The sequence below is a fragment of the Pezoporus flaviventris genome, unplaced genomic scaffold, assembly GCF_033815535.1.
Source record: "Pezoporus flaviventris isolate CSIRO_AGI_PZ_B2104156 unplaced genomic scaffold, CSIRO_AGI_Pfla_v1 ptg000040l, whole genome shotgun sequence".
NCBI classification, from domain to species: Eukaryota; Metazoa; Chordata; class Aves; order Psittaciformes; family Psittacidae; genus Pezoporus; species Pezoporus flaviventris.
Genome location: NW_026892588.1, coordinates 4,100,408 through 4,123,561, shown reverse-complemented (window position 1 = coordinate 4,123,561; position 23,154 = coordinate 4,100,408). Strand labels below are relative to the sequence as shown.

The 23,154-nt window shown below is 39.0% G+C and overlaps 3 protein-coding genes and 1 long non-coding RNA gene across 7 annotated transcripts in view; 3 read left to right on the top strand and 1 right to left on the bottom strand.

Annotated features, from left to right (window-relative positions):
* CCDC18 (coiled-coil domain containing 18) overlaps positions 1-1,670 on the top strand; it is a 28,367-nt gene extending 26,697 nt beyond the window's left edge. For 3 of the 4 annotated variants that reach the window (XM_061465465.1, XM_061465461.1, XM_061465462.1), the window contains 2 exons: positions 308-465; positions 1,534-1,670. In XM_061465465.1, coding sequence (XP_061321449.1) covers positions 308-448 — 141 coding nt within the window. In that variant the 3' untranslated portion in view covers positions 449-465; positions 1,534-1,670. The remainder of the gene's footprint in view (positions 1-307; positions 466-1,533) is intronic. The other variant, XM_061465463.1, reaches the window with a different exon arrangement.
* LOC133275483 (retinol dehydrogenase 8-like) lies at positions 1,545-8,024 on the top strand. Its single transcript, XM_061465467.1, has 5 exons — positions 1,545-1,699; positions 2,880-3,055; positions 4,125-4,218; positions 5,897-6,080; positions 7,161-8,024. Exons 1-5 carry the CDS (start codon positions 1,545-1,547, stop codon positions 7,392-7,394), a joined length of 843 nt encoding a protein of 280 aa, XP_061321451.1. The 3' UTR covers positions 7,395-8,024.
* On the bottom strand, positions 2,863-5,051 carry LOC133275484 (uncharacterized). Its single transcript, XR_009745545.1, has 3 exons — positions 4,537-5,051; positions 3,491-3,634; positions 2,863-2,992 (listed from the first exon to the last, which is right to left on the bottom strand). It is a non-coding gene; the product is annotated as an uncharacterized LOC133275484 (long non-coding RNA).
* Positions 8,025-10,731: 2,707 nt separating the features above from the next.
* DR1 (down-regulator of transcription 1) lies at positions 10,732-21,993 on the top strand. Its single transcript, XM_061465504.1, has 3 exons — positions 10,732-11,290; positions 16,312-16,475; positions 19,823-21,993. The coding sequence occupies exons 1-3, from the start codon at positions 11,071-11,073 to the stop codon at positions 19,967-19,969; spliced, it is 531 nt and encodes a 176-aa protein (XP_061321488.1). The 5' UTR covers positions 10,732-11,070; the 3' UTR covers positions 19,970-21,993.
* The last annotated feature ends 1,161 nt before the right edge of the window (positions 21,994-23,154 follow it).

The following is a 23,154-nucleotide window of genomic DNA, read 5'->3' as shown; positions in this document are numbered from 1 at the left end:
CGCTACAGACCAGTTGGAATTGTGGCAAAGCTTTTCCTGACCGTAGTATGCAAACTGGTTATTCCACAACTGAAACAGAAAATCCATGTACTTAACAAATGTCTCATTTTAAAGATTAATCAAATTTTGTATTAAATATAATCCATGATGATAATGCTGATTATCAGCTCATGCAGGAGCATCTGCTTCTGGTTTTGTCTGGTTGGAGATTATCCCTTAATCATGCAGGGTCCAGGTGTGCATTTTCAGATTTGTTGACTCAGGAAAGATGGAGATAGCATTAAAGGCCAATTGCATTGTACCGTAGCTACATTTAGGTTGTTGCTCCTCTGAACAAGAGCTGTTGTTTGCATCACCCAGTGAAAAGAATGGCAAGAAGAAATGTCCTCATTACAGGTTGTTCCTCAGGAATTGGACTGGCGTTAGCAGTAAAAATGGCAAAAGATGAACAGAAGAGATTTAAAGGTAACTACCTGTTATTTATCTTTATAAAATCATATTCTTCAAGGCAGTACTAATGTGTTTCTCTTTGATTTAACAAGTGATTGTATTCAGTTTGGTGACTTGTTTCTTTTTACTTTCCCTCCTCCTACTGTCAAGAAAATACAATACAGTGAAAATACACTGCTTTGTCTAAGGAGATGGTATTTCTCTATATGTATTGCAGCTGAACAGCTACTTGAACTGAATAGTTCACAAAACAGTGTAAAGAGAAATAGCTGTAAATGTCTGTACCATGCTACCTTGGATATACATTCACAGCTGTAGTTAGCTTTCCTTCTGTGTACTAAAATCTTTGTTGAATGAACGTACATACCCATTTGAGGACCAGAGCAATTCATGTAGGAAAGCAGTTCTTATATTTGCTTTAAGAGAGTGAACAAAGGGGCTGGAATTTGTCTTTCTGCTGTAAAATGGGGTATTTGCTACGGTTGGCAATGGATGGCAAGGCGAATACAGCAATGTGTGGTAATTCAGTTTTTCACACTTAATCTCACAGTATTTTACTGCTAACTGACTGAATGCAGATTCATAGTTTTCTGTGTAATTAGGCCACAATAATGATAAAACTCATTTCTATTTCGAGAAGATGTTTTTTGCCACCTAAGGAAGCATCTGCCTTCCACTTTTTAATAAACATAAAGTTGTTCTAAACACGTTGACAGTGATTTAAAAAAGAAGGATATATGGAATCTAAAATTAGGTTCTAAGTACCTAAAAATGATTCAGCAGCGTGACTTGCTACCCATTATTTAAATTTTGGTGGTAATATTATCTTCATACACTGCATGTATGAATTAAACAGCGGTTTAATTCTCCTTTTGAATTTCTTCGCAGCAAAAATTTCCCAGACTTCCCAAACTCTGGGATATCAGTAACAATATATGTTGAAATAAATTCTTTCTACTTTAACTTTTAATCATCACTTGTATTTAAGATATGGACGTAAAATCAATATTCTTTAATACTTCTCAGTAAGACTGAACAGAAGAGGTTTTATTTCTGGTAACTGTTAATTCTGGTGTGTTGCAGTGTATGCCACAATGCGGAATCTGGCCAAGAAAGAGCCACTAGAGGAAGCTGCAGGTCGAAGGCTGGGTAAAACCCTCGAAATTAAACAACTGGATGTCTGTGATGAGCAGTCTATTAAAGCTTGTGTGAATAGTATCCCTGACAGAAGGATTGATGTCCTCGGCAAGTACTGGGTGTCTATACTATGAACAGATACCTATTTAGCATGATCTTAAATACCCTGGAGAAGTTCCATTAATGTGGTTTTTTTTAATACCAAAATACTTATAATTACATAGTGTATTTTGTTCAAGATTCCTAAGACTTCATGCAGACATGAGTGGATTAAATCTCACTATGCTTCTGTGAAGTAGGGAAGCTTCTTTTCCCTGTTAACAAAGGAGAAACTTGCACACAGGGAAGTGTTTTGGATAGAATTACAGTTTTCAGTAAATGTGACAACTTTTGCCTAAATTGGCGTCTTCATGTACAAGTTTTCTGCCCTATCAATGAAGCATAGCCCTATTTACAATGAAGGCAACAGCCCTCTGTACTAAGAAAGCAGCAGCGGTTGGTAACTGGAAAGTAAAAGAACTGCAAAGAAAGTAAGGATACTTTCATTTTGTATTGAGATTTGTAACTGCACTTTACAAATCATTCAACAAGAAGTATTTCTATAATGGTTTGCTAAAAATAAATGTATCTTAGATGGGAATTGCTTACACCATCAACTATTAAATCTTCTCTAATAGAAAATTATGGGCCTGCCTTTATTTTGATTAATTATTAAAGCACGGTTTAACAAGCTGCTTCTGCAAACTGTATTAGACTCTAACTTGGCATACTAGCTGTAGTGCAGAATGCCAATTCTAGCAATCATTCCCCACTTAAAAATATCCAGGAATAAAAATGAATGGAAGTGTGGTGGTTTGGGGATTTTTGCTTCTTTTTTTCTTTTCTTTTTTCCCCTCTAAGATGTGAATGTTAAGAAAACAAAAAGCAGACCAAAGCTTTTAAATTCTTAATGTTGAATCATAAACAAATATAGATATTTTTTTGGCTCATTTTTCTGTAGCATTTTTATAATTTAAAGAAACAGGACTAATCAGAAATAAATTTGTTAAAATGTAAAATGTCAGATAATTTAAATTGTATTAAAGGCATAACTAAAAATAAAAAATATGGAAGTCAAGTGCATTTGCAAAACTTTAGTGACAGAATAACATATTTTAATCCTATCTTTATGGATTATTTAAGGATCATTTAATCCTTAATCCTCATTTTACTTCCAAGTGCTTTCCAGTAAAGACTGAATTAATGTTTACTGAGGTTGTTGCTCACTGTTGTCTACCATTTTGTGCAGTTAGCAATGCTGGAATGGGGCTCATTGGACCTATTGAATGTCAGACCATAGATGAGATGAAAACTGTGATGGATACCAACTTCTTTGGACTGGTTCGACTCCTGAAGGAGATTTTGCCTGATATGAAGAGGAGAAAGAGTGGACATATAGTCATAATAAGCAGTGTTATGGGAATACAAGGCAAAGTTGCTTTTTTGTTCTTGTTTTCTATTTGAACTAAGAATTCAGTGTTCAAAATCTAAGCTTACCTCTTTATCTTAAAAAAAAGCATATCTAAGTATTGTGCTTTGTAATGCTGAAGTTCCAATATAAAAAGCACAGCACTTAGATACACCTGATAGTTTTTATGCATTGAGGCTGTATGTTGCTACACAACTACTCCTAAGACATTTTAACCACAAAGCCCTTAAGAGTCAATTGATATGATTTTGGGGGGTTTTTGGTTTTTTGCTTTAACTCCTTTAATTTATTATCAGGAAAACAGAGCTTAGCATTACTTTTCTTTTCCTATTGGAAAGAATTAGTGGAAAAGATTTTGAGGACAGGCAAACATGCTTACTACACTCTGAACAATAATAAGGGAATAGAATCCAATCATATTGTGGGCAACTTTACCTTTTTGTAAAGTCTCTCCTGTCGTAAAACTACAGAGTCTAATTTTAGTGACAGATGAGGATGTTCTTACTCTTGCATTCCATTCAGTCTAGCTGTATTTGTTTCAATTATTACAACAGTGGCATTGATTTTACCTGGATTATTCTGGTCAGCAAAGGTCCAAAGTCAAACTTCAAGAGTTGTTATTGTTTAATACAACACTTACCATCCATTAGATGGATTGATGTAGTAGTTTTTCTAAATCACTCACATGCAAGCTGGATCTCTTGCATAATCTCATCTCTTGCGTTGCACTCAGGTTATGTGTTTATCTATAGCCTATTAAAGTTTTGCTAATGAATAATGCAGATGGTGTTGTATGTTCAGACACTTTCATGTCTTAGACTACAAAGTATTTAATATCATCCCAAGAGATCATCAGCTAGGAGGAGGAAAAGCATTGTTCAAGCATTCTTTCCTAGAATAAACAACTTTGAGAATATAGGCAAAAAATCAGTAGTTAGATTCAGTATAAACAACGATTTTTCTAATGTTTTCCCTGCAAGACTAGACATTTCTGGAAAATAGAAGTTTTTTAAATTGTTAGTGTGTTGAATGCAATCATGTTCTCAAGGTGTTTTGTTTGCACCATCAGGTATCTTATTTAATGATGTTTATGCTGCATCTAAGTTTGCTGTGGAAGGATTCTGCGAAAGTTTAGCTATACAAGCGCTCAAGTTCAAACTCCAGTAAGTATTGATCCACTGGGGTGTATTTGTATTTTAGATAGTTGTAAATATATTCAGAGCTAGCAAACAAATTTTTAAAGCTTGCTGCTATCCAGGAGAAACAGATTGAGGAACCCCTGGAAATCGTATATCACAAAAGGCATAGAAATGTCCATGTTCTTCACACTATGTATGCAAATAAAAATGTCTACATGATAAAATAAACATGTCCTCTCAGGCTGTTAAAAGCTGTTTAGGTTTGGATAAGATACAGTTTATGTAACACTTCTGAAAAGATTCTTGCGTACAGTATCGTAGGAATAAAACGGTAATACCAACCTGTAATATTCTCCTTTAGAAAGGATAACAGACTTCTTAAGCAATTCACAGAAAAGGTCAGGAACTCATCACAGAGAGTGGGCAAGTAGAAATCAATCAGAAGGAAACACAGGGCAACATACCTATAATGACAGGAGATGGAAGGAAAGTGAGAAGAATGTGGTGTACTACTTAACATTTAAGACAGTATCTAAGAGACTGGTCCTCCTGTTCATCATCTACGGGACTTTATGATTTGTCACATGTATATTCACATTCATGTAATTCTGCTCCCATCTGTGAGATGTCCAACAATTGTTAAATATCTGTTGCATCCAAGCATTTAGCCCTTGTGCTCTGGGAGAAAAGACAGCTGCTTCTTGGAAATCCCATGATTTCTGAGACAAAGCGCCATCCAAACTGAGAAGCATACTGCTCTGAGAAGTCTGGAGGGATTTAAAACAAATATATTGTAATGATAAACAGGATATACCAGAATTCATAGTAAGATTTCAAGAGTATAAGGTAACAGCAAAAAGGAGGTTAAAAAAAATGAAAGTAGAATGGAAAAAGTTCAAGGTCCGGTGTGAAGAGTGATGCAAGAGGATAGGCTTTAATTCCAGCTGCAGCTGGAATTCTGCTGTCAAGGTCAGTACCTTCATTTAGTCCTGAAGAAGTGCCTGGTCAGAACTCAAGTCTAGGAAGAGGTCCTGTCCCAAAGACTGTTTTGATAAAGAGTGGCTGGAAGTAATTGCTGCGTGAGAGAAGACCCAGGAAAGAACTGACTAGTAACTGTATTTCAGTGATTTGCTGTAATAGGCTACCGAGCCAAATAAGATTTTCCAGATTTGGCAGCAGCAAAATTCTCTATATTGTATTTTATTACAAAATAGCGGAGGGATATTGCATGATGTAACACTGATAGCTTGACAAATCCCCCACCTCTTTGAACTACTTGTAGTATTATTATGGGAAAGCTGTAACAAAGAAATGTAGGATTTTGATCAGAAAGTAAGGAATTTTGTTATCATCCTTTAATTTTTTTTTTCTTAATATTTGATGTGTTCTTGTGGATAAATCACCCTTAGATTCCACATCTGTGAGACAGCAAGTAAAAACTGCACTCGCTTCTGCCATGAATTAAGTTACAGCACTGCACTGACATTTAAGCTCCGCAGATTTCTACTGCTACATGTGGATGGGTAGGAGCATGAAGAGCAATGATGTAGCATGGCTTCCCTTTACAGAATGTCCTGTTTAATATTGCTTGCTAACATGTACTCACAGTACAACTCCTCAACGTTCCTTTTCGAGAAGGATAGAGGGGTGTATTTCCCTTGGATGATAGCTGATAACCACTACATCCTTGCTTTTTGAACAGGTTAAGTTTGATTGAGCCAGGCCCCGTAGTTACAGAGTTTGAAAGAAAAGTGTTTGAAGATGGAATGAAAATGGATCTTTCAGCTGCAGATCAAGAAACAGCTGATATGTTTACTAATATTTACCTTAAAAATTACAAACAAATCTTTCAGAGCCTGGGACAAAGTGCTGAAGAGGTTGCAGAGGTAACTCTTCAACAATTCTCCATCTTCCTTTTTTCTTGATTTTTGTTGTTGCTGTTGTTTTCTTTGTAATTTACAAAAGCACTGGTTGACTGGTGGGTTTTTTATTTTTTTGATAGAAACATTAGATTAAATTAAATGTAATTGACACAATTTGAAACGCATTTTTAAAAAGGCAAGAGATTCTGGAGAGTTTTAAACCAACCCCTTTAGAATATTAAAAGAATGTTCATTTTGAAGTATTGAAGACCAGTATTAATGGTAGTATAAATACCACTGATGTCAAATGCATTTACACATCATCTGGTGAAATCTTAACATTCTGCAGTGTTACCATACTCCTGCACAGGGTTCCAACCAGTAGTAAAAGCTGCTGTTCTATCTCACTCGTAATCCCTAATGTGAAATTCACTCAGCCATCCCAGACCACCAAAGCACAACAGAAGATGCATGGATGTGGTTTCTGGTGCTTGAGGCTTCCTGCAGGAAGATAAATTTAGGCAAAGCTGTGGAAGAGGACACTGATTTCAGGTGTTTCCTGCTAAGGAATAACTCCAGTGTCAACTGAATGTTCCCAGATCTTGCTGCAAAGTGCGTGGTTCCAATCCTTACCCAGTGAACTGTGAGAAAAAGGATCTACCTATTGTGGGCATATAAGCTTAATTTTGGAGGACTATTCGGGACACTAAGGTGTTATCACCATGGTATACATAAACAGAAATAGGACTAAAAATAAGTAAGAAGTCTGCATGGCCTTGAAAATCATAGCATAGTTAGGGTTGGAAAGGACGTTGAGATCATCTAGTTTCAATCCTCTGCCATGGTCAGGGACACCTCACACTAGACCATGTTGCCCAAGGCCCTGTCCAGCCTGGGCTTGAATACTGCCAGGGATGGGGCATATTTAATATAAAGTATTTTAAGAAAGCATCGTAGTGAAATTCTAACAAAACTACATACAGGATTTTACATAATTTTAGCACTTTATTCTTCCATTCTTTCTCTGCTTAACTGAAAGCTAGGCTTTTATTTTATTTTGTTTGGTAAAGATTCTTTAACAACTCTATTTCTCATTCTTGACAGCATACAGTAAAGGTAATTCTTGCAGAAAGTCCACCTTTTCGCCATCAGACCAACACCTTGTACACTCCAATGACAACTCTGAAATACGCAGATCCAAATGGAGACCTACCCATTGATATATTCTACAAAATGGTTTTTCATCACGACAAAATCTTCAGTGCAAGTCTTAACTTTATCAAATTGCTCAGGTGGAGAAGTAGGAAGAGCTTTGACCTGGGAAAAAACTCAGAATGAGATTATATTGTGCAAATTGGAGTTGTTGTAGCTACTGACAACACAACTTATTCAAATGCCTTTGCTCTGTAGTTGTGAAAAGGCATTCAAAATGTTTGAGTTTAGCTAAGATGTTTAGCCAAGATATTCAGCTCAATAAATTTATCTTGAACTTTGCAGTTTGTAGAACCTTGAAATTAAAATCCTCTATCTATAGGTTTATTCTGTTTAGTGTTTGCTTTTTGGAGAGATCTGTTTTCATGGGAACATTAATACTGACTGATACTTGCATATTCAGAATTAACCCAATCCCCTTCACTTACTAGAATATAATACATACAGAGATGTGCACTTTATGTATTTATTTAGATTCTGAATACCATAAAATATTCTATCTTTTTACTTCTTAAAACAGTAGTAGTATAGTAATCCCTCATAATAGTATTTTAATTTTCAGAAATCAGGTGTATTTACCAGTAACATAACAGAAAGGACTATCAATCTTAAAATGTCACAACTAAAATATTTATGTGTATACGTATGTTATAATGTTCTGAATGCTTCCTTTATATGCAATGGTTACTGGCATATTACACATAGTGGATAATGTGTTTTTTAAAAAACATTTAAAAATAAAATATCTTCTTACTGAGTAGGTACTGTTTTTTGGAAAAAATAACAAAATAGCACCAGTAAGAAGTACTTTAAATCCATTAAATGCCTACAGTGCCTTGAGCGACCGAAGTTGAGCCACAGGCTCTCCTTTTCCAAGCTATCATAACAGGCATGTATTAAACCAAAAATGCTAGCACGAGGTGGAGGTCTTTTCCCTCTCTTCCTCTCACCTTAGTCCTACAAATCTCCTGAGGCTGAGCTGGAGCCTGAGTTTTGGCACTGTTCCTGCACAGCATTCTTGTTCTCTGACCTCCAGCTTTGCCCTGGCGCTGCCCCAGGCGCCCCTTGGGCCTCTGGGCTGCAGTTTCTCAGCAGCTTCCAGCAGCACTCCTTGTTTCACTGAGAGAGCCCAGCTGGAGCTCACTGGGGATACAGGAACTCGCTTTATCATTCCCCCAGTACTTTCTCACTAAGTCTAAATCAAATTCCATGCTGGGACTTGCAGTGGCCCAGCCCTGCCCTGCCTCTCCCCAGAGGCTGGTTCCGAGGAGCCAAGCAGCAGCCCCTGCATAGGCAGCTCTCCAGGGAATGCTTGGCTTGCTTTGCAGTCATGACCCTTTTGGTGAGGCCCAAGGTGCAGGGGTGCAGAGGCACCTCTCTAGGACCTTGACATGGTTTAAGCCCCGCCACCACCTAAGTACTATCCCTGAGGGATGGGGAGGAGAATCAGGGGGGAAAAAAGCAGGTAAAACACTTGAGTTGATGTAAGAACAGTTTAATAATTGAAATAAAATATCAATAACAAAAAAAAAAATAAAAGGAAATAGAGAGGAATACAATCAACCAGCCAACTGCAGGCATGTACAATACAATTGCTGTCCAGCCTGGTCCCCCAGCAGTGATCAGTCCCTTCCACCTAACTCCCCCCAGTTTATATCCTGCGTATGCCATGCTGTGGTATGGAATACCCCGTTGGCTGGTTTGGGTCAGCTTGTCATGGCTGTGCTTTCTCTTGGCTTTTTGTGCTCTTCCTCACCAGCAATGCATGAGAGACTGATGAAAAGCCCTTGACTGAGAGTAATCACTACTGAGCAGTAACTAAAAAACTGAAAAATCCTTGACTTAGAATAATCACTGAGCAATAACTGAAAAGTCCTTGACTTGGAGTAATACTGCCCAAGAACTAAAACATCAGTGTGTTATCAGCACTGTTCTCAGACTAAAGCCAAATCACTGCACTGTACCAGTGCCTGGAAAGAAAAATAACTATCCCAGCCAAAACCTGGGCAGATCAGAGGCAGGGAGAGGTGCTCAGTGGCCAGTGCCCGCAGCAGCCCCTGTGCACAGCTGGAGGCCTCATCTATGTCCCAGTTGTAACTGAAACCTCCTTCCCCAAAATACCAGGCTGGTGCCTGCACCCCAAGATCAGTGCACGGATGGGGGAGAGGCGGGAATAGCAGCTAGGCTGCAAGTGGGGAGGCAGGAGTTAAACGACAGTAGTGCTGTTGTGGCTGAAGGGAGCATAGCCACTCATCCCCCTGCACCCCAATGTGCAGCCAGAGACCTTGTCACTGTCCTGTTGTGGGTTAGGGTTCAGCGCAGGGTTATGGCTTGGACGGAGCACATCAGTATCACACCTGCATGTCTGTCTGCAGCCTGCAGCTTCGGCTTGGGCTGCACTGTTTTTTTTTTCCTTTCCAGTACTGATTCGGAGAAAACTCCAGGAGCAAACTTACCGACAAAGTTTTCAAGTTGACAAGCAGGTATTCTTTATTGAGGCACCAGGAGACACGGGGGATAGCTCCTCCTAACGTGTGTCACTGTACTACCATGCAGGCCATCCTTATATAGTCACTGGGCATATATACATATTGATGAGGCTACACATGAATTACATCATTTTCCAGAAAGTTTCCCGCATGCACACAAAAACGTGGTGGTGGTCTTTAAGAGTCGTTTACTTCTTCCAACAATCTTCGTAACTGCCGGCATTCTTTGAGCACCAACTTAATTAACATTACAGAAATAGCAATGATCCTGTCCTTCTACTTATCAGTTAGTTTAACTATTTCCATCCTGGACCATCTGCTAGTCCCTGATACTCCCCATCCCCAGGTCCTGTTTTTCTATCTGTTTTTCTTACACTTTTTGTACTAAGGTCCTAAGGACCTACAGCTATGTGAACTGCCTTCAAGCACCTCAGTTATTTTCCATTACAAAGCCATCAAACTTAACGTTACTTAGAACTGACTACATTTCGTGCTTTTGTGCCTCCTTGTCTCAGTACAAAGTAGCGAGGTGCTACCAGGAGTGCAGGTTTTCACGGGCCTTCCACAAATGCCCGTGTGCTTTGGTTCATTTTGCTCCACAAAACCCTCACGGTACTGTTTACCGATCAGGTGAAAAGAAGCAAACACCGCTTCATAGGTGAAGCCTTGGTGAGCCCACAGCAACACCTGCCGCTTCTGGGTAAACTTCAGGCGAGGCGCTTGCCGGGGCTGCGAGGCGGCTGCTGCGGAAGCGAGGGGGAAACCTAGCCGGGGGGGGGTGACCCAGGCGCTGCCCGCCGCCGCTGCCGCCGCTCACCCGCACGTGCTACCTCCAGCTCTTCCGGCCCTCCCGGGGCGGGAGCGCTCAGGCGGCGGAAGCGCGTCCCCGCTTCCGGCGGAAGCGACGTCTCTCGCAGACTGAGCCCGTAGTCAGACCGTTTCCGCCTCGCGGCCGTCCTTACCGCCGGGCCGGACGCTGCCGGGGGAGCCGTGCTGCGCTGTACAGGGGTGATTTAGCGGCTCGCCTTTCCCATAGCCGTTCATAAGGCGGCGGCGCCAGCGCCCGAAGGATGTGGTGGAGGCGGCAGTTGCAGGCGCCGCGGCCGAGGGAGCCCTGAGCCCGAGCAGCCCCTTCTTAGTCCTGCTTCCCGCCGGCCCCGCTCGCTCTTCCTCCCTTCTTTCCTCATTCCCTCCCTCCCTTCGTCGTCAGCGCCCGCCCCGCCCGCCTCCCACCACCCCCCCCCCCCCCGCGCTGGAGGCCCGCGCGGCGTCTGAGGGGGAGCCCGTGAGCGCGGGAGCCAACGGCAGCCAGGATGGCCTCGTCGTCGGGCAACGACGACGACCTCACCATCCCCAGGGCTGCCATCAACAAGATGATCAAAGAAACGCTCCCCAACGTCCGCGTGGCCAACGACGCCCGCGAGCTGGTGGTGAACTGCTGCACTGAATTCATCCACCTCATCTCCTCCGAGGCCAACGAGATCTGTAACAAATCCGAGAAGAAAACCATCTCCCCGGAGCATGTCATCCAGGGTAGGCGCTGTGCCCCCCGCGGGTCTGCGGGCTGCGAGCCGCTCTTGTCCGTCCCCGGGCGGCTGCTTCCGCTGCGTTTTGGTTTTCATCTCTATACAGCACAAAAGCCTGGGGGGTCTCGTAAGGGTCTGGAGGTATAGCGTGTCGTGTCAGTCGCGTTGCAAGGGGAGGTTGTCTTTGTGTGGTGAGAGCGGCTGCGGAGCGTGCCCAGGACCAGCCCTCGTCCTGTGCTCCGGAGAAGTCTGTGATGCTCTGGGTGAAGTCACCAAACCCATTCGCCCTTTTCGTACCTGTGAAACGAGGTCAGCTTCGGAACGAGTGGTTCCGCACAGTTCTTTCATAGCGTGTTTTAGGATCCTGAATGTGTTAAATGTCTTTCTAATTGGAGGCTGACAAAAGATGCGTGGCTGAGTTTGTGGGGCCCAGCCTTTAATCCAGAGTCGTCCTGTCTGGATCCTATAAAAAGCAGATTTCTCTAGGGCTATCCTTGTAGTACTGAGTATTTGTATCTATTGTAGAAAGCCCTTAAACGTGACTGATGCCATCGCATCTGCTGTTGACTTTTTCCCCTTGCTTCAGTAAAAGGCGAGGTCAGTCTGTGTCTCATTTGCTGTTCTTTAAATTCTGCTAGAAACAAGAGACTTTCGTTGCTCATCCTTAAGTCTGCAGCAGACATGTTTTGTCAGGAATCATTCACGTTGTTGCTAAAGCAAAAGGTTGTTGATACCAGTGTCTGCTGCAAACAAATTTGTAGCAGTAATAGTGGAAAGTGCTGTGCTGTCTAGTGGAGATACCAACAGCAGTATTTGCAGTACAGCTGAGCTGTTTTCAGGACTGTGATGGTACCAAGTTAGTTGGAAAAGTGGTTTTTTTTTGTAACTTGTTTTTTTGGGATTATCTGGTTGAACCAAACAAAACGATTCCTTCAGATTGTATCAGCTTGCTCACCACAAGAATTTTAAGTACTTGACTGGATTATGAACAGCAAAAGAAAATACGTGGTGTGTATGAACTTTGGTATTAAGAAATACATGTAAATCTGGAAGTTCAGCAGCACGACTGCATCACAGAAGCTCAGGATGTAGAGAGTAAAACTTGTGCTTGCATGTGTAAGCATACTTCGGGGATGATGCTTCTTAGTAGATGGATAGTTTCTTCAAGTGATCACGAGAACATTTGAGCTCAGTTCTTAACATAGGACAAGACATGATCTATTAAGGTTGTGGAATATCATAGAATGATATAATAGTTAGAGTTGCAATAATGAATGACAATATTTTTTGCCCACTAGTGGTGGTCTTTAGTAAAGATTTCGCCTACTTCTGCCCTGGGATTAGTGTGGATGGATTTGAAAACAAAACTAAAATGTGTGGTTTTGCATATTCACACTTGGGTGTGCATGTGTTGTCAGCAGGTGGTCTCAAACTAAGTATGTTACTGGGCTTTGTGTTTTTGTGTTACAAGATTTTAGAGTTAGGAAAAAGTTCCATATTAGATCTGTACTTTTTAGTCAAATATTGCCAAGGAAAACTTTTTGTAATGCTCCAGAGATAGGAGTTGGTTTTGGATTTTCTGCTGTTCTTGTTTTTAGGAAGATGTATGGGCTATTGGCTTCTTCCAGATGCTGGCTAGTTGGCAGGGGATCCCTTTGTTGAGGTAGGAGGGTTTAGATGCCTCATTTTGGAAATGGTGAAAATGTGTATACAGGTGTACTATTTCAGCGTTTTTATCCATCTTCATACATTCTAGATATTTGCAGCTTTGACTGCCTCTTAATGTAGCTCTGGATAAGGATGCTAACTAATTAGGTAATTGAAATATATTTGTTGTGGTCATCCAGATACCTTGTTCCTTTTGAATGCTTAAACCAGTTTATTTAGAAGTAGGATGAGGCTAATGGCCTCACACCTGGTCCAGTCTAAACACAGTGTGCTGCCAAGAGGAATCCTTTTGTGCCCTTCCTAGAGCTGGATCTAGCAATTGCTGATACAACTGACTTTGAGAATCAAGGGAGGAAGTGCAGGTTTCTGTCAGATGAGTTTGCTGATCTGACTGTTCCTGTAAACAAGAAGTTACTGGATTGGAAGCAAGGAGCAGGAAGGGTCTTTCACTGGGAAGGAAGAAGGGGAAAGAGGCACTGCAGTTGGTGACACCCTGCCATTGGACTGCATTAGAGATAGTGTGAAGCTGCACTTGGTCACTGTACTTAAGTGTTTGGCAGCAGTGGTGCTTAAGACACCCTTTCCTTTCCTGCGCTGTTAAAATGTTTGTGTGACCATGTGCTGAGCTAGAACTCTTTCCCCTTGCCACTGGGTTATGCTTCAGATAGACTAAGTCGCTGCTGTGTTTCATTGTGTTGTAGCACACTTGACTGTCAACAGCACAGGGAAAGAAAAGCAGAGGCTTCTTGCATCCCATGGGAGATCTGATTTGGTAGATGTACTCAGACTTTGCCAAACACTCGCTGCTAGCAATAAAATACAAAGCACCTTCCCTGGAGAGTGCCGAAAAGCATCAAGGCTGTGTAATAGTCCTAAGTGGAGAGTGTCTTCGTGTTTTATTGTTGAACCCAGCTGTGAATCTGAGGCTCTAATAAGCAAATGAATATCCTTCCATCCTGGAACAGAATATAGCCTCATTTGGTAGTTATGTGAGCCATGACAAAGCAGGCTTTTTTGTGACAAATTGAACTTCCATTGAATTCTGAAAATGGTGAGATGTTAAATTGACATTTTAATGGACTTGATTAGTTTAGTTACTTGGTCTATACAGACCTGTTGTGCAGTAAGGTAGGCTGTAGATTGGTGGCAAATCCTGTAGCTTCTTTTCATGAGCTATTAGGGTACTGACAGTAGCTCTGCTAAATTAGCAGTGACTTGTCCCACATTTCAGCACTCTGCTGGTATAAAGAGGTTGATATTTATTCTGTGCATGTGTTCTGTAAAGCCTTGATGTGCTTCAAGAAGATAGTAAGTTTTGTAAGTCGTTTCACAGCCAGCAGAATGTTGATGCACTAGACCTGTGGTGCATATATGGCTCTTCATAGCTTTATTATGATGAACAGTTGTGCAGATCTGGCTTGATTATGTCACATGCTTTCTTTAGGATTTTGAGGTGTGCTATATTCAGTACATAACTGTTCAAGTCCTTTGCGTTAATTTACTTTCTTTTAAGGGCCATTTAAAATTTCCTTAAAACCACTTCTTGCTGTTGACTGCAGATTGGGCCATCGTTCATATTCTGATGCAGCAGATTGCCAACCCTAATCACTGAGAATGTTCTTTGGATGAACACCTATGTGTTTTTGCTATGATGGTTTGTCTTTGTGAAGTTAGACTTGTAGAGTCTTAAAAATTATATACTTTTCTTAAAATTTTAAGGGTTCTTAAAATTTTATATTGTGGTTAAAAAAGATATTACTTTAGTCTACTGTATATGCTGTTTACATGTTAAAATTGCGTAAGTTCTTAAATATAGATTGCTTAGAAAACCAGTTCTGGACCATGAGATGTGGATTTGGCTCCTGTCTTCTGAATTGGATTCATTGAGTTGCTAAAGATTTTTGGTAAATCTCTGTCCTGGGTTCATAGAAACGGTGGGCTAATTGAACAGTGTCTTGTGTGTGGGCTGAGTCTGAACTGGCATATACTGTCTCTGGAGTAATTTCATTATCTCTAAATCAGTTTGTCTTTTAACTTTGTTTTTCTTAAGAAATAGGTATTATGTAAGCTCATTTGCCAAATGTTATCTGCTAAAGGAATGGTGGTCTTGCATGACTAGAGAGCTGTACTGTAATGCCCTGTTGAAGACAGTGTATTAATTGTCTCCTTGACTACAAGCTGGAAGCTGAAAACCTAGTGAATGCCTTTGGGTTATTGTTTAGTTGTATGATACAGTGGCATGCTGCTGTAATTATGTGTAGGAAAATGTTGCTTACAAAATTAATGTTAGAATATAGTTGGAGTTAGTGTAGCCAAGAGCTTGTTTATAACAAGTTGTTGACTGCTGTTGTGCAGTTTATTTTAGTACTGTTTCTTGAATAGCTTGTGATGTAAGGGTGAAATAAAGTAAGATAAAGATTAAAACAACTGTCATTCTGTGAAGGAAACTCTGATTTATGTAAATACTGGAAATTAACCAGGTAGTTTATTAAACTGAGATTTGAACCTGTCTCTAGTATAATTTGTGTTTATGTAAGATTTCTAGCGTGTTCTGTAGTAAGTTCCACTTAGGGGTGTGTGTATGTTTGGAGGCATATCATAGTAACTACATCAGGAAATAGAGTATGTGCTTTTTGTCACACTTGAGTTTTTATAATCCTTTCTGTTACGTGTGCATTCTTCAGAAAGCCTGTTGTTGCAGGATACAGCTGCATTTCAGATTTCTTTGAGCAGACAAAAGTGCAAGATTTTAGTTTCTGAATATGTTTTCACATGAAGATAAATAAAGTGGTTTCTGTTGAGAAATAAAACATTAAAGAGCTCATACGTAATTCTGTATAAATTCATATGTGTAAATGATGCATTTTTACCTTCTTGGCACTTGAAAGACAAATTCAGATGTTAACATTTTGCTTCTGCTCTGTTACTGATTGCTAATATACCTTCTACTGAAGACTTAGAACTGGAAAGATAGAATCCCTGAGAGACTGAAGGTTAACAATTCAGGTAGGGAGGACTACTTAGTTGTATAAACTCTGCTTAGTTCTGGTATGTAGAAGATGGGAGAAAGATGCCTTTTGAAGAAGAATGCTTATTCTAATGTATCGGAAAGCCATGAATCCTCTGCAAGTGCAGGCTGCTCTGCAGCCTTAATTTTTCTAGCCTGAAAACATGGACCCTTAAATGGCATAGAAGAGATAGGGAATATATCTGTCAGATCTTATGAACACAGGTTTCTGTCACCAGATGATAGACAAGTGATTACTTTTTTTAAAAACGAAGAAATCTCTTGAGAAATTTATACCTATTATCAAAAACTTTGTAAAAGATAAACAGTGTGTTCTCTTTCTTTCTTTCTAGCACTAGAAAGTTTGGGGTTTGGCTCATATATCAGTGAAGTCAAAGAAGTCTTGCAAGAATGCAAAACAGTAGCACTAAAGAGAAGAAAGGCCAGTTCACGCTTGGAGAACCTTGGCATTCCGGAAGAAGAGCTTCTAAGGCAGCAACAGGAATTGTTTGCAAAAGTAAGTGAAGCTTCTGTTATACTTCACAAGAAGTGAATACTTATACTGATGAGGTTGGAATTATTAATGCTGGAGATCTAGTGCCACAAAAAATATGTGCACACCTCAAGATGTATCCCCTTCCTTGTCAATTGATGTGACGTCTGTGATGCTATTGACCTTGGCCTATTTGAATTGAGGGAAGTCAACAAATAAGATGGTGCTAGTTGTTACTTCTGTTATTTGACATACAGCAGTTGGTATGCAAACAAATTTTATAAACTAGGTTTAAAAAGCATGGATTTTTTTTCTGCTCTTAGGTATTTGCATTCTACTGGAGAGAATATGTTAGGAATTACTTGGCTGAGGAAATAAAAGAATGACAGCTGGTGCTCTAGGAAATGACCACTTTTGATGCATCAAAAAGTAAAAAAAATCTTTTCTGTTTCTGGCCATCAGTGCACAAATGCTATTTCTTAGGCTTTGAAAGAAACATTTAACTGTTCAAAATTTCTAAGTTGTCCTTTCTCATCTTCCTTTACTCTTGGCAAGACTCTAATTGAGTGAATTCATGCATAAATTTGTAGAGGCAATTCAGGCATAGGAAAAGCATTTTCCTGCAAATACTGTGCAAACAGAGGCACACATATATTCTCTGTCAACCCAGCCTTCTCCCCTCTCAGCTTTCCTAGATAGTTTGTGAAGACCTCCAAGTTTAAATAACTAAACGCCAATTTTATTTACGGATATTTCTACACTATCTTTGTATTGTTCTGTTAGTTTGAAAAGACCATCATTCTCTAAGTGATGTGAAAATTATCTTGGGTTTCTCCTTCCACTTACGCAAGGCATGAAACTTATTTTCTCAATTTGCTTGCTTAATTTTCTCTGCTGAAAATGCTTGTTCCATTGTGTGTAATGTCCCCCTCTTCGCTATACTTTTATCTTGCTGAAGCAATTAATAGCTTGTTTTTCATATTACAGCATGCCAACTACTTTAATCTTAATTGCATGATGCATTTTAAGGCATTTAAAGTTTCAGCCTACCACACAGCTATTGTCTGTGTGCAGTGAACTACTTATGATAAATTTGTTTGTGCCTAACTTTAGTTTGACTGTACTAACATTAAAAAGACTAATATGCTGCTTCTGGACTAAAGGAGAGAGTTGCAAATAATAGTTTAATACCTTTTTTTTGGCTTTCTAATTTGTTTGAATGATTTAGCATTGTATATCAGATAAAAAAGTAGCAAAAATAAAGTGTGTTAAGGGTAGTACTCTCTACTAAGTAAAAACGTAAATGCTGAATCCATGGCCACCCTAAAGCAAGCCACGCTTTATCTAAGGAATGACCCCTTCAGGTATGTTCTTTTTAAATTCTATAATATTGTGCCTTAATGTTTAAATTAAGGCAATGCATCCAAGATTGTATGAATGATTTTTTCTTTTTTTTATAATCCTTGGGAATTTGAAAAAATTTCCCTTAGTCAGCAATGTCAGCCTTGTTTTTCAGCAGTACCAATTGTATTATGCTGTTGGAGATAGTGTAATTATTCTTAAAAGCAGTTACACAAGTGCCTGTTTGTTTATTTGTGCCATCTTGTTAATAGTCTGGAACATGCCACTAATACTGACTTCTTGCTGTAGCTTTAAAATACTTGCTGTTAATGTTATGAATGTTTGATGCCTGTAGATTGGATGATAGTAAATATTTGAAGTCAGGAATGGCTTATCCCTTTGTTCATGCAGGTCTGTAAGTTTCTGTGCAAGATTAGGCCCTTAACAGATCTGGGGGTTTTACAAGGCTTCCTCACTAAGGTTCATCTGGGCAATAAACGAGTTAAGTTTGCCAGGTGGTTATAAGACTTCTTCATCAATACAGCTGAATGGTTTGGGGTTTATTACCTTTCTTCACATTTTTGAAATGGCTGATATAATTATAAATATGGTAGTGAGAGTGGGCACTGACAAAACGATCCATCCAGTGTGAAGTGCTGAGCCTCTGATTCCTGGGTCATGTATGTGTATCAGTTGCCTCACTGAGTGTACAGTAAACTTAACTGTAGCAGGGTCAATAGGGAGCCTTACTGTTACATTGTGTGTATAAATATTTATGCTGCTTCTGTGTGTACAGATGCTGTTGTCTTCTTTTGTTGGAAACTTTACAATGTCTTAAATTGTTTTTCAAACATTGTAACTTCACTGCCACTCGAATTTTGAAATACTGGAAAGTCTTCATTGAGAAGAGATTTATAACTCTGCAAAAGCTTTTTCTTTTAATGCTAGAACAGACTGAGGAAACATGGCCCTTAAAATAAGGAAAGACTCCTTTTTCATTTGGCCAAGTAGATAAACTGGTTTTGATCACTTTCCAAAGCATCATCTTTTGGCATCTTAAAATTCACAAAACTGTGAAATTTGTTGATGATTGAAAAAAAAAAAAAATAGGAAAATTCAGTGAGTGCAATGGGATTAGAAAGGAATTGTTGCAATCTTTGTGATGACTTGTAAAAGTAGAAGGCTAAAGATTTTTAAATAACTTTTTCAATCAAAATAGAAAATTCACTCAAATTTTAGTTTTCAAAAATAGAACATTCCCTCAAAATGGAATGTTTGCTCAGACATTGACTCAGAAATTGAAGTTCTACCTTGAACACAATTGACTAGTAAACTGTTGAAATCAACAATAGTTGCTGAAAACCAAGTGAAAATCCTGGATAGGAAAATGAGAGGTCATGTTGTTAGAGCATCTTGTACCTTTCAGTAAAGGACTGTACCTTTCTGTAGCAAAGCCTTCCTCAGTCTGCATACCTGAATTTGAGAAGACCTTGCATTGCTCTATTTTTCAAAGATTGCTTAGCAAAGCAAGATAATGGCTTTCTTCTATGTTTTTTGTAATAATGTGTGCCTTTGTGATGCAATTGGATGATTTCATAATTGCAAGTTTTAGTATCTGTAATCAACAAAGTAGGGCTGTTCTCATTTCTGAAATGTGATTAAATCTTAAGATCCCTTGAACTCAAATCCTAAAATTTCCATTGCTTTGCCTCACTTAATTTTTCCATTAGGAAGTGGCTCAGCACAGTCCTTATGATGGACCCTAAGTACACTAGCTCTTGCCTCTTGTTTTTTGTAACTGCAACTGTCTGAATAGTGGCCTCTTCAGAAGGAAGAGAGAATAGAGCTAAACATCTTGGTACAAATACTAAACAAATAATAACACTTCTAGATGTGTTTTATAAGTAAAATGAATAAAAATTATACAAAAGAAATCTGCAGGTGTGGATGAAACTGTTTTCTAAGGTAAGGTGCTCAAAAGATTCTTCACAAGCTATGTTTGGACTTAACAATTAAATTCGTGTCTCTAGGCTAGACAACAGCAAGCAGAACTGGCGCAGCAGGAATGGCTACAGATGCAACAAGCAGCTCAACAGGCACAGCTTGCTGCTGCCTCAGCCAGTGCATCCAATCAGGCAGGATCCTCTCAGGATGAAGACGATGAAGATGACATCTGAAATTCACCAGCTGAATTCGTCTTTGCTAAGAAATACTTTTTCCTGCACAATGAAAACAGTGAAATGAATGCTTACCTGTAAGTTTGTATGCATCATGGACTGGCAATTGGTATTCTAGGGGTGTCTGCTGTTGTGTGCTGTACGTGTATAAACTGTCTCTTTTTGAACTCTTGAAGATTTAAGGTTCAGTATCATATCAACTTCGGATTTTTAATGGTGTATATGGAAATTTTAGATAGCATTGCGTCATTTATTTGATCAATAAACAGTGTTACAATAAACGAGTTTATAAAATATAGTGATTTATACAAAAAGCTCTAAATCCACATTTGAATTTCTTCCCTTTTAACTAAACTATAAAATCTTACTTAGAATTTTTAACTGGTTTGGGGGGCGGGGGGAGTGGTACAGTAGCCAATAACCTCTTAATGGGAAAAAAAGCAGAGTTCAGCAGTAAAGTCTGAATTCTTACTTTTTAAAATGAGGATGTATATGGCAATAAATATTATATATGCTCAAATACCACACTTGTTGAAATTTGAAAATGATACATTTTCACCAAGTTAGGAAAAGGTATGTTTAATAGGAGTTGTACAAATTCAGTCATTTTTTTGTATAGGGATGGAAAAAAATAAACCCATGGTTTTATTATGACATCCTTTGACAGTCCTAACTGAGTATTTTACTTCAAAGACTGACTGGTTTGAAGAACTAACTCTTCTATTATTTCACTCCAGTTTAATGTTAACCGTTGTTGATGGTATTTCGTAGTCCAGAGCTATTCATATTGTTGAAATGTAAAGCTGGAACTTGGCAAAACAAAATGGGTTTAGTTCCACTGGTGTAACTGGGAATGATTTAAATATCCAAGCCTAAGATGGCAAAAGCTGAAGCTAAGAGCATGCTTACTATAAAAGAGGGAATTTATTTAACCTTGATTAGTCATTGTTGTCAGCGTAACGCTAACATTCTCCAGACTAGATTGCCACTGGATTACTAAAATACCTTGTTGAAAGATAACATTTTCTTCCTTCAGATTGGTTCATAGGTAAGTCCAGGTTTTTGATTAAACTGTTCCCTGAGAGCGATCAACAATACATGGAACAGAAATGATGTAGTAGTCCTTTTGATAGTTGATTTGAAACTTCTGTTGATTAATGGATGAGCAGCTGTTCTTTGTGTTGGAATAAAGCACAGTAGTGTCCATTGCTGAGTTTTAATGTGTTACTTGAAGTAATACTGGCATATCTTCTGGTACACTAATCTGAGCAGACTAGAAAAGCCACTTGCATGCTGCTGTAGATGACCCCATAGCTCTCTAATGACGTGGATTGTTTCATTAACTGGTGTCCTCAGCAAGTTGCTCTAGTTAGAATTCTTGAGGAGGGCTGCAGCAGTCTGTTTACATAAGAATGCAAACAGAAAATGATGTGCCCATTTTTACATGGAGATCTGAACAAAGTACAGTTGGCATATTCGCATCTCAGCCACATAGTGACTTCTGGTTTAAATTGGAGATAAATAGAATTGCATATTTTATAAATGTGAACGCTTCCTTAAATGCATTAATGCAGTGGAAACTCAGAAAAGTATTGGTTTGAATGCTTATGTTTAAACAGGAAAAACAAAACAAAAAGCCTTTCATGGCTACTTTATGAAATGCATTTGGCAAGGTTCATCTGAGGAAGTGGTTTTCTGTAAAGGTTTAAGTACCAAAGGTAGAAAATCTAGTCTAGTGATACAATGTTAATGTGCAGTGTTGGCTTTTCTAACTTGTACTGTAACACCTTCACACTTTCTATTTTAAATGAGTATTTTCCTTTTAAATACTACTAGATATATTTTCACACCTTTCTTTTCTGATGCAGAATTCAGGTTAACATTTTACTGCATCTGGTATGTATGGTGTAATATGTTTGGATCCTTGTGACCTTTCTTTTGGACATTCTTGTGCTTTTTCATATGCTGTATTCTTCAAGCAATAAAATTCTGATGTGTTTTTATAAAATTGCTTTTATATTTAATGAATAGTCTGTCTTCTGTTTATAAAGAAAACTGTTAAGATTACCTAAACTCGGCTGTTACTTAGACCCACTGAACACTTCTTGTGACCGAAGTCTTTACAACTGAAGTGCTGTGGGATGGCATTGCTGCTCAGTGGGGTTCATGCTTGCAAACAACATTTCTGGGCTTGACCTGCTCTCTTTCCTCTTGGGAATTGTATATTGTATATATGCATTTTCATAACCTGACCTTCTCAACTTGAAAAGTTGGACAAAGCCGCTGTAGACCAAATACAACTTACTAGAATAGTTTCACAAAGTGAAAGACCCCAGTCAGAGGGTGTGGAAATAAGAGTATTTGTTAGTCTCCTGTTGAATTAATGTCGTGCAGATAGTCTTGTTCAGAGACTACTTATTCAGCCATTCCACCCCAAGTATGAGGAGTAAACGGGGAGAATCTTCACTGATCTCTCAACAAATGACAAGTCTTGTATTACTTTCCTACCATGTACCAGCTGTTCAGTGAAGACAAGAGATTTCTGAACTTGCGGTGCCACTGGAGTTGTTTTTTGATACACCAGATACATAGAGTGTAGTTTGGTTAGTGACCTGTGTTGTTACTTTGTCTCAAACGAAACATGCATAAGGATGTGTTTGTTTCTTAACTATTGGGTGGGTGAGATTATCTGTGGGTTTTCCATAGCTATTTTGACAGTCTGTTTCAGAGTGCTTTCATTAAGTGACTTTATCGCAAAGCCTTTCTGTTACTTTAATAAAGTGCGTATGTGCATGACATTGTGGATACTGAATATAGTTGTACTTACTACACTGAGATGCTTTTAAAGGAAGGATTCTGAATATCAAATACTTAAATTGGTATTTGAATTTCTCTATTTAAAAGCATCTAGTTGAGTTTGGTATTGAAAGATTGGAAAGGAATTCCTGCAAGAATGGAAGAAGTCTGAAAGCCACACTTATAAATGGAGCTGTTAAGATTTGTTAAGGTACCTCCATTGATGAGGACTCTGTATAATAATGCCTGTGCTGATCTGGTAATGATTTTGAAACAGTGCCAAGTCAAGGGTATAAAGTGATTTAATGATTGATGTGAACAGCAAAACCCTAACTCTGGAGTGTACACCTCATTTTAGCCTTCCAGTGTTGTGTTGTGATTTCATATAA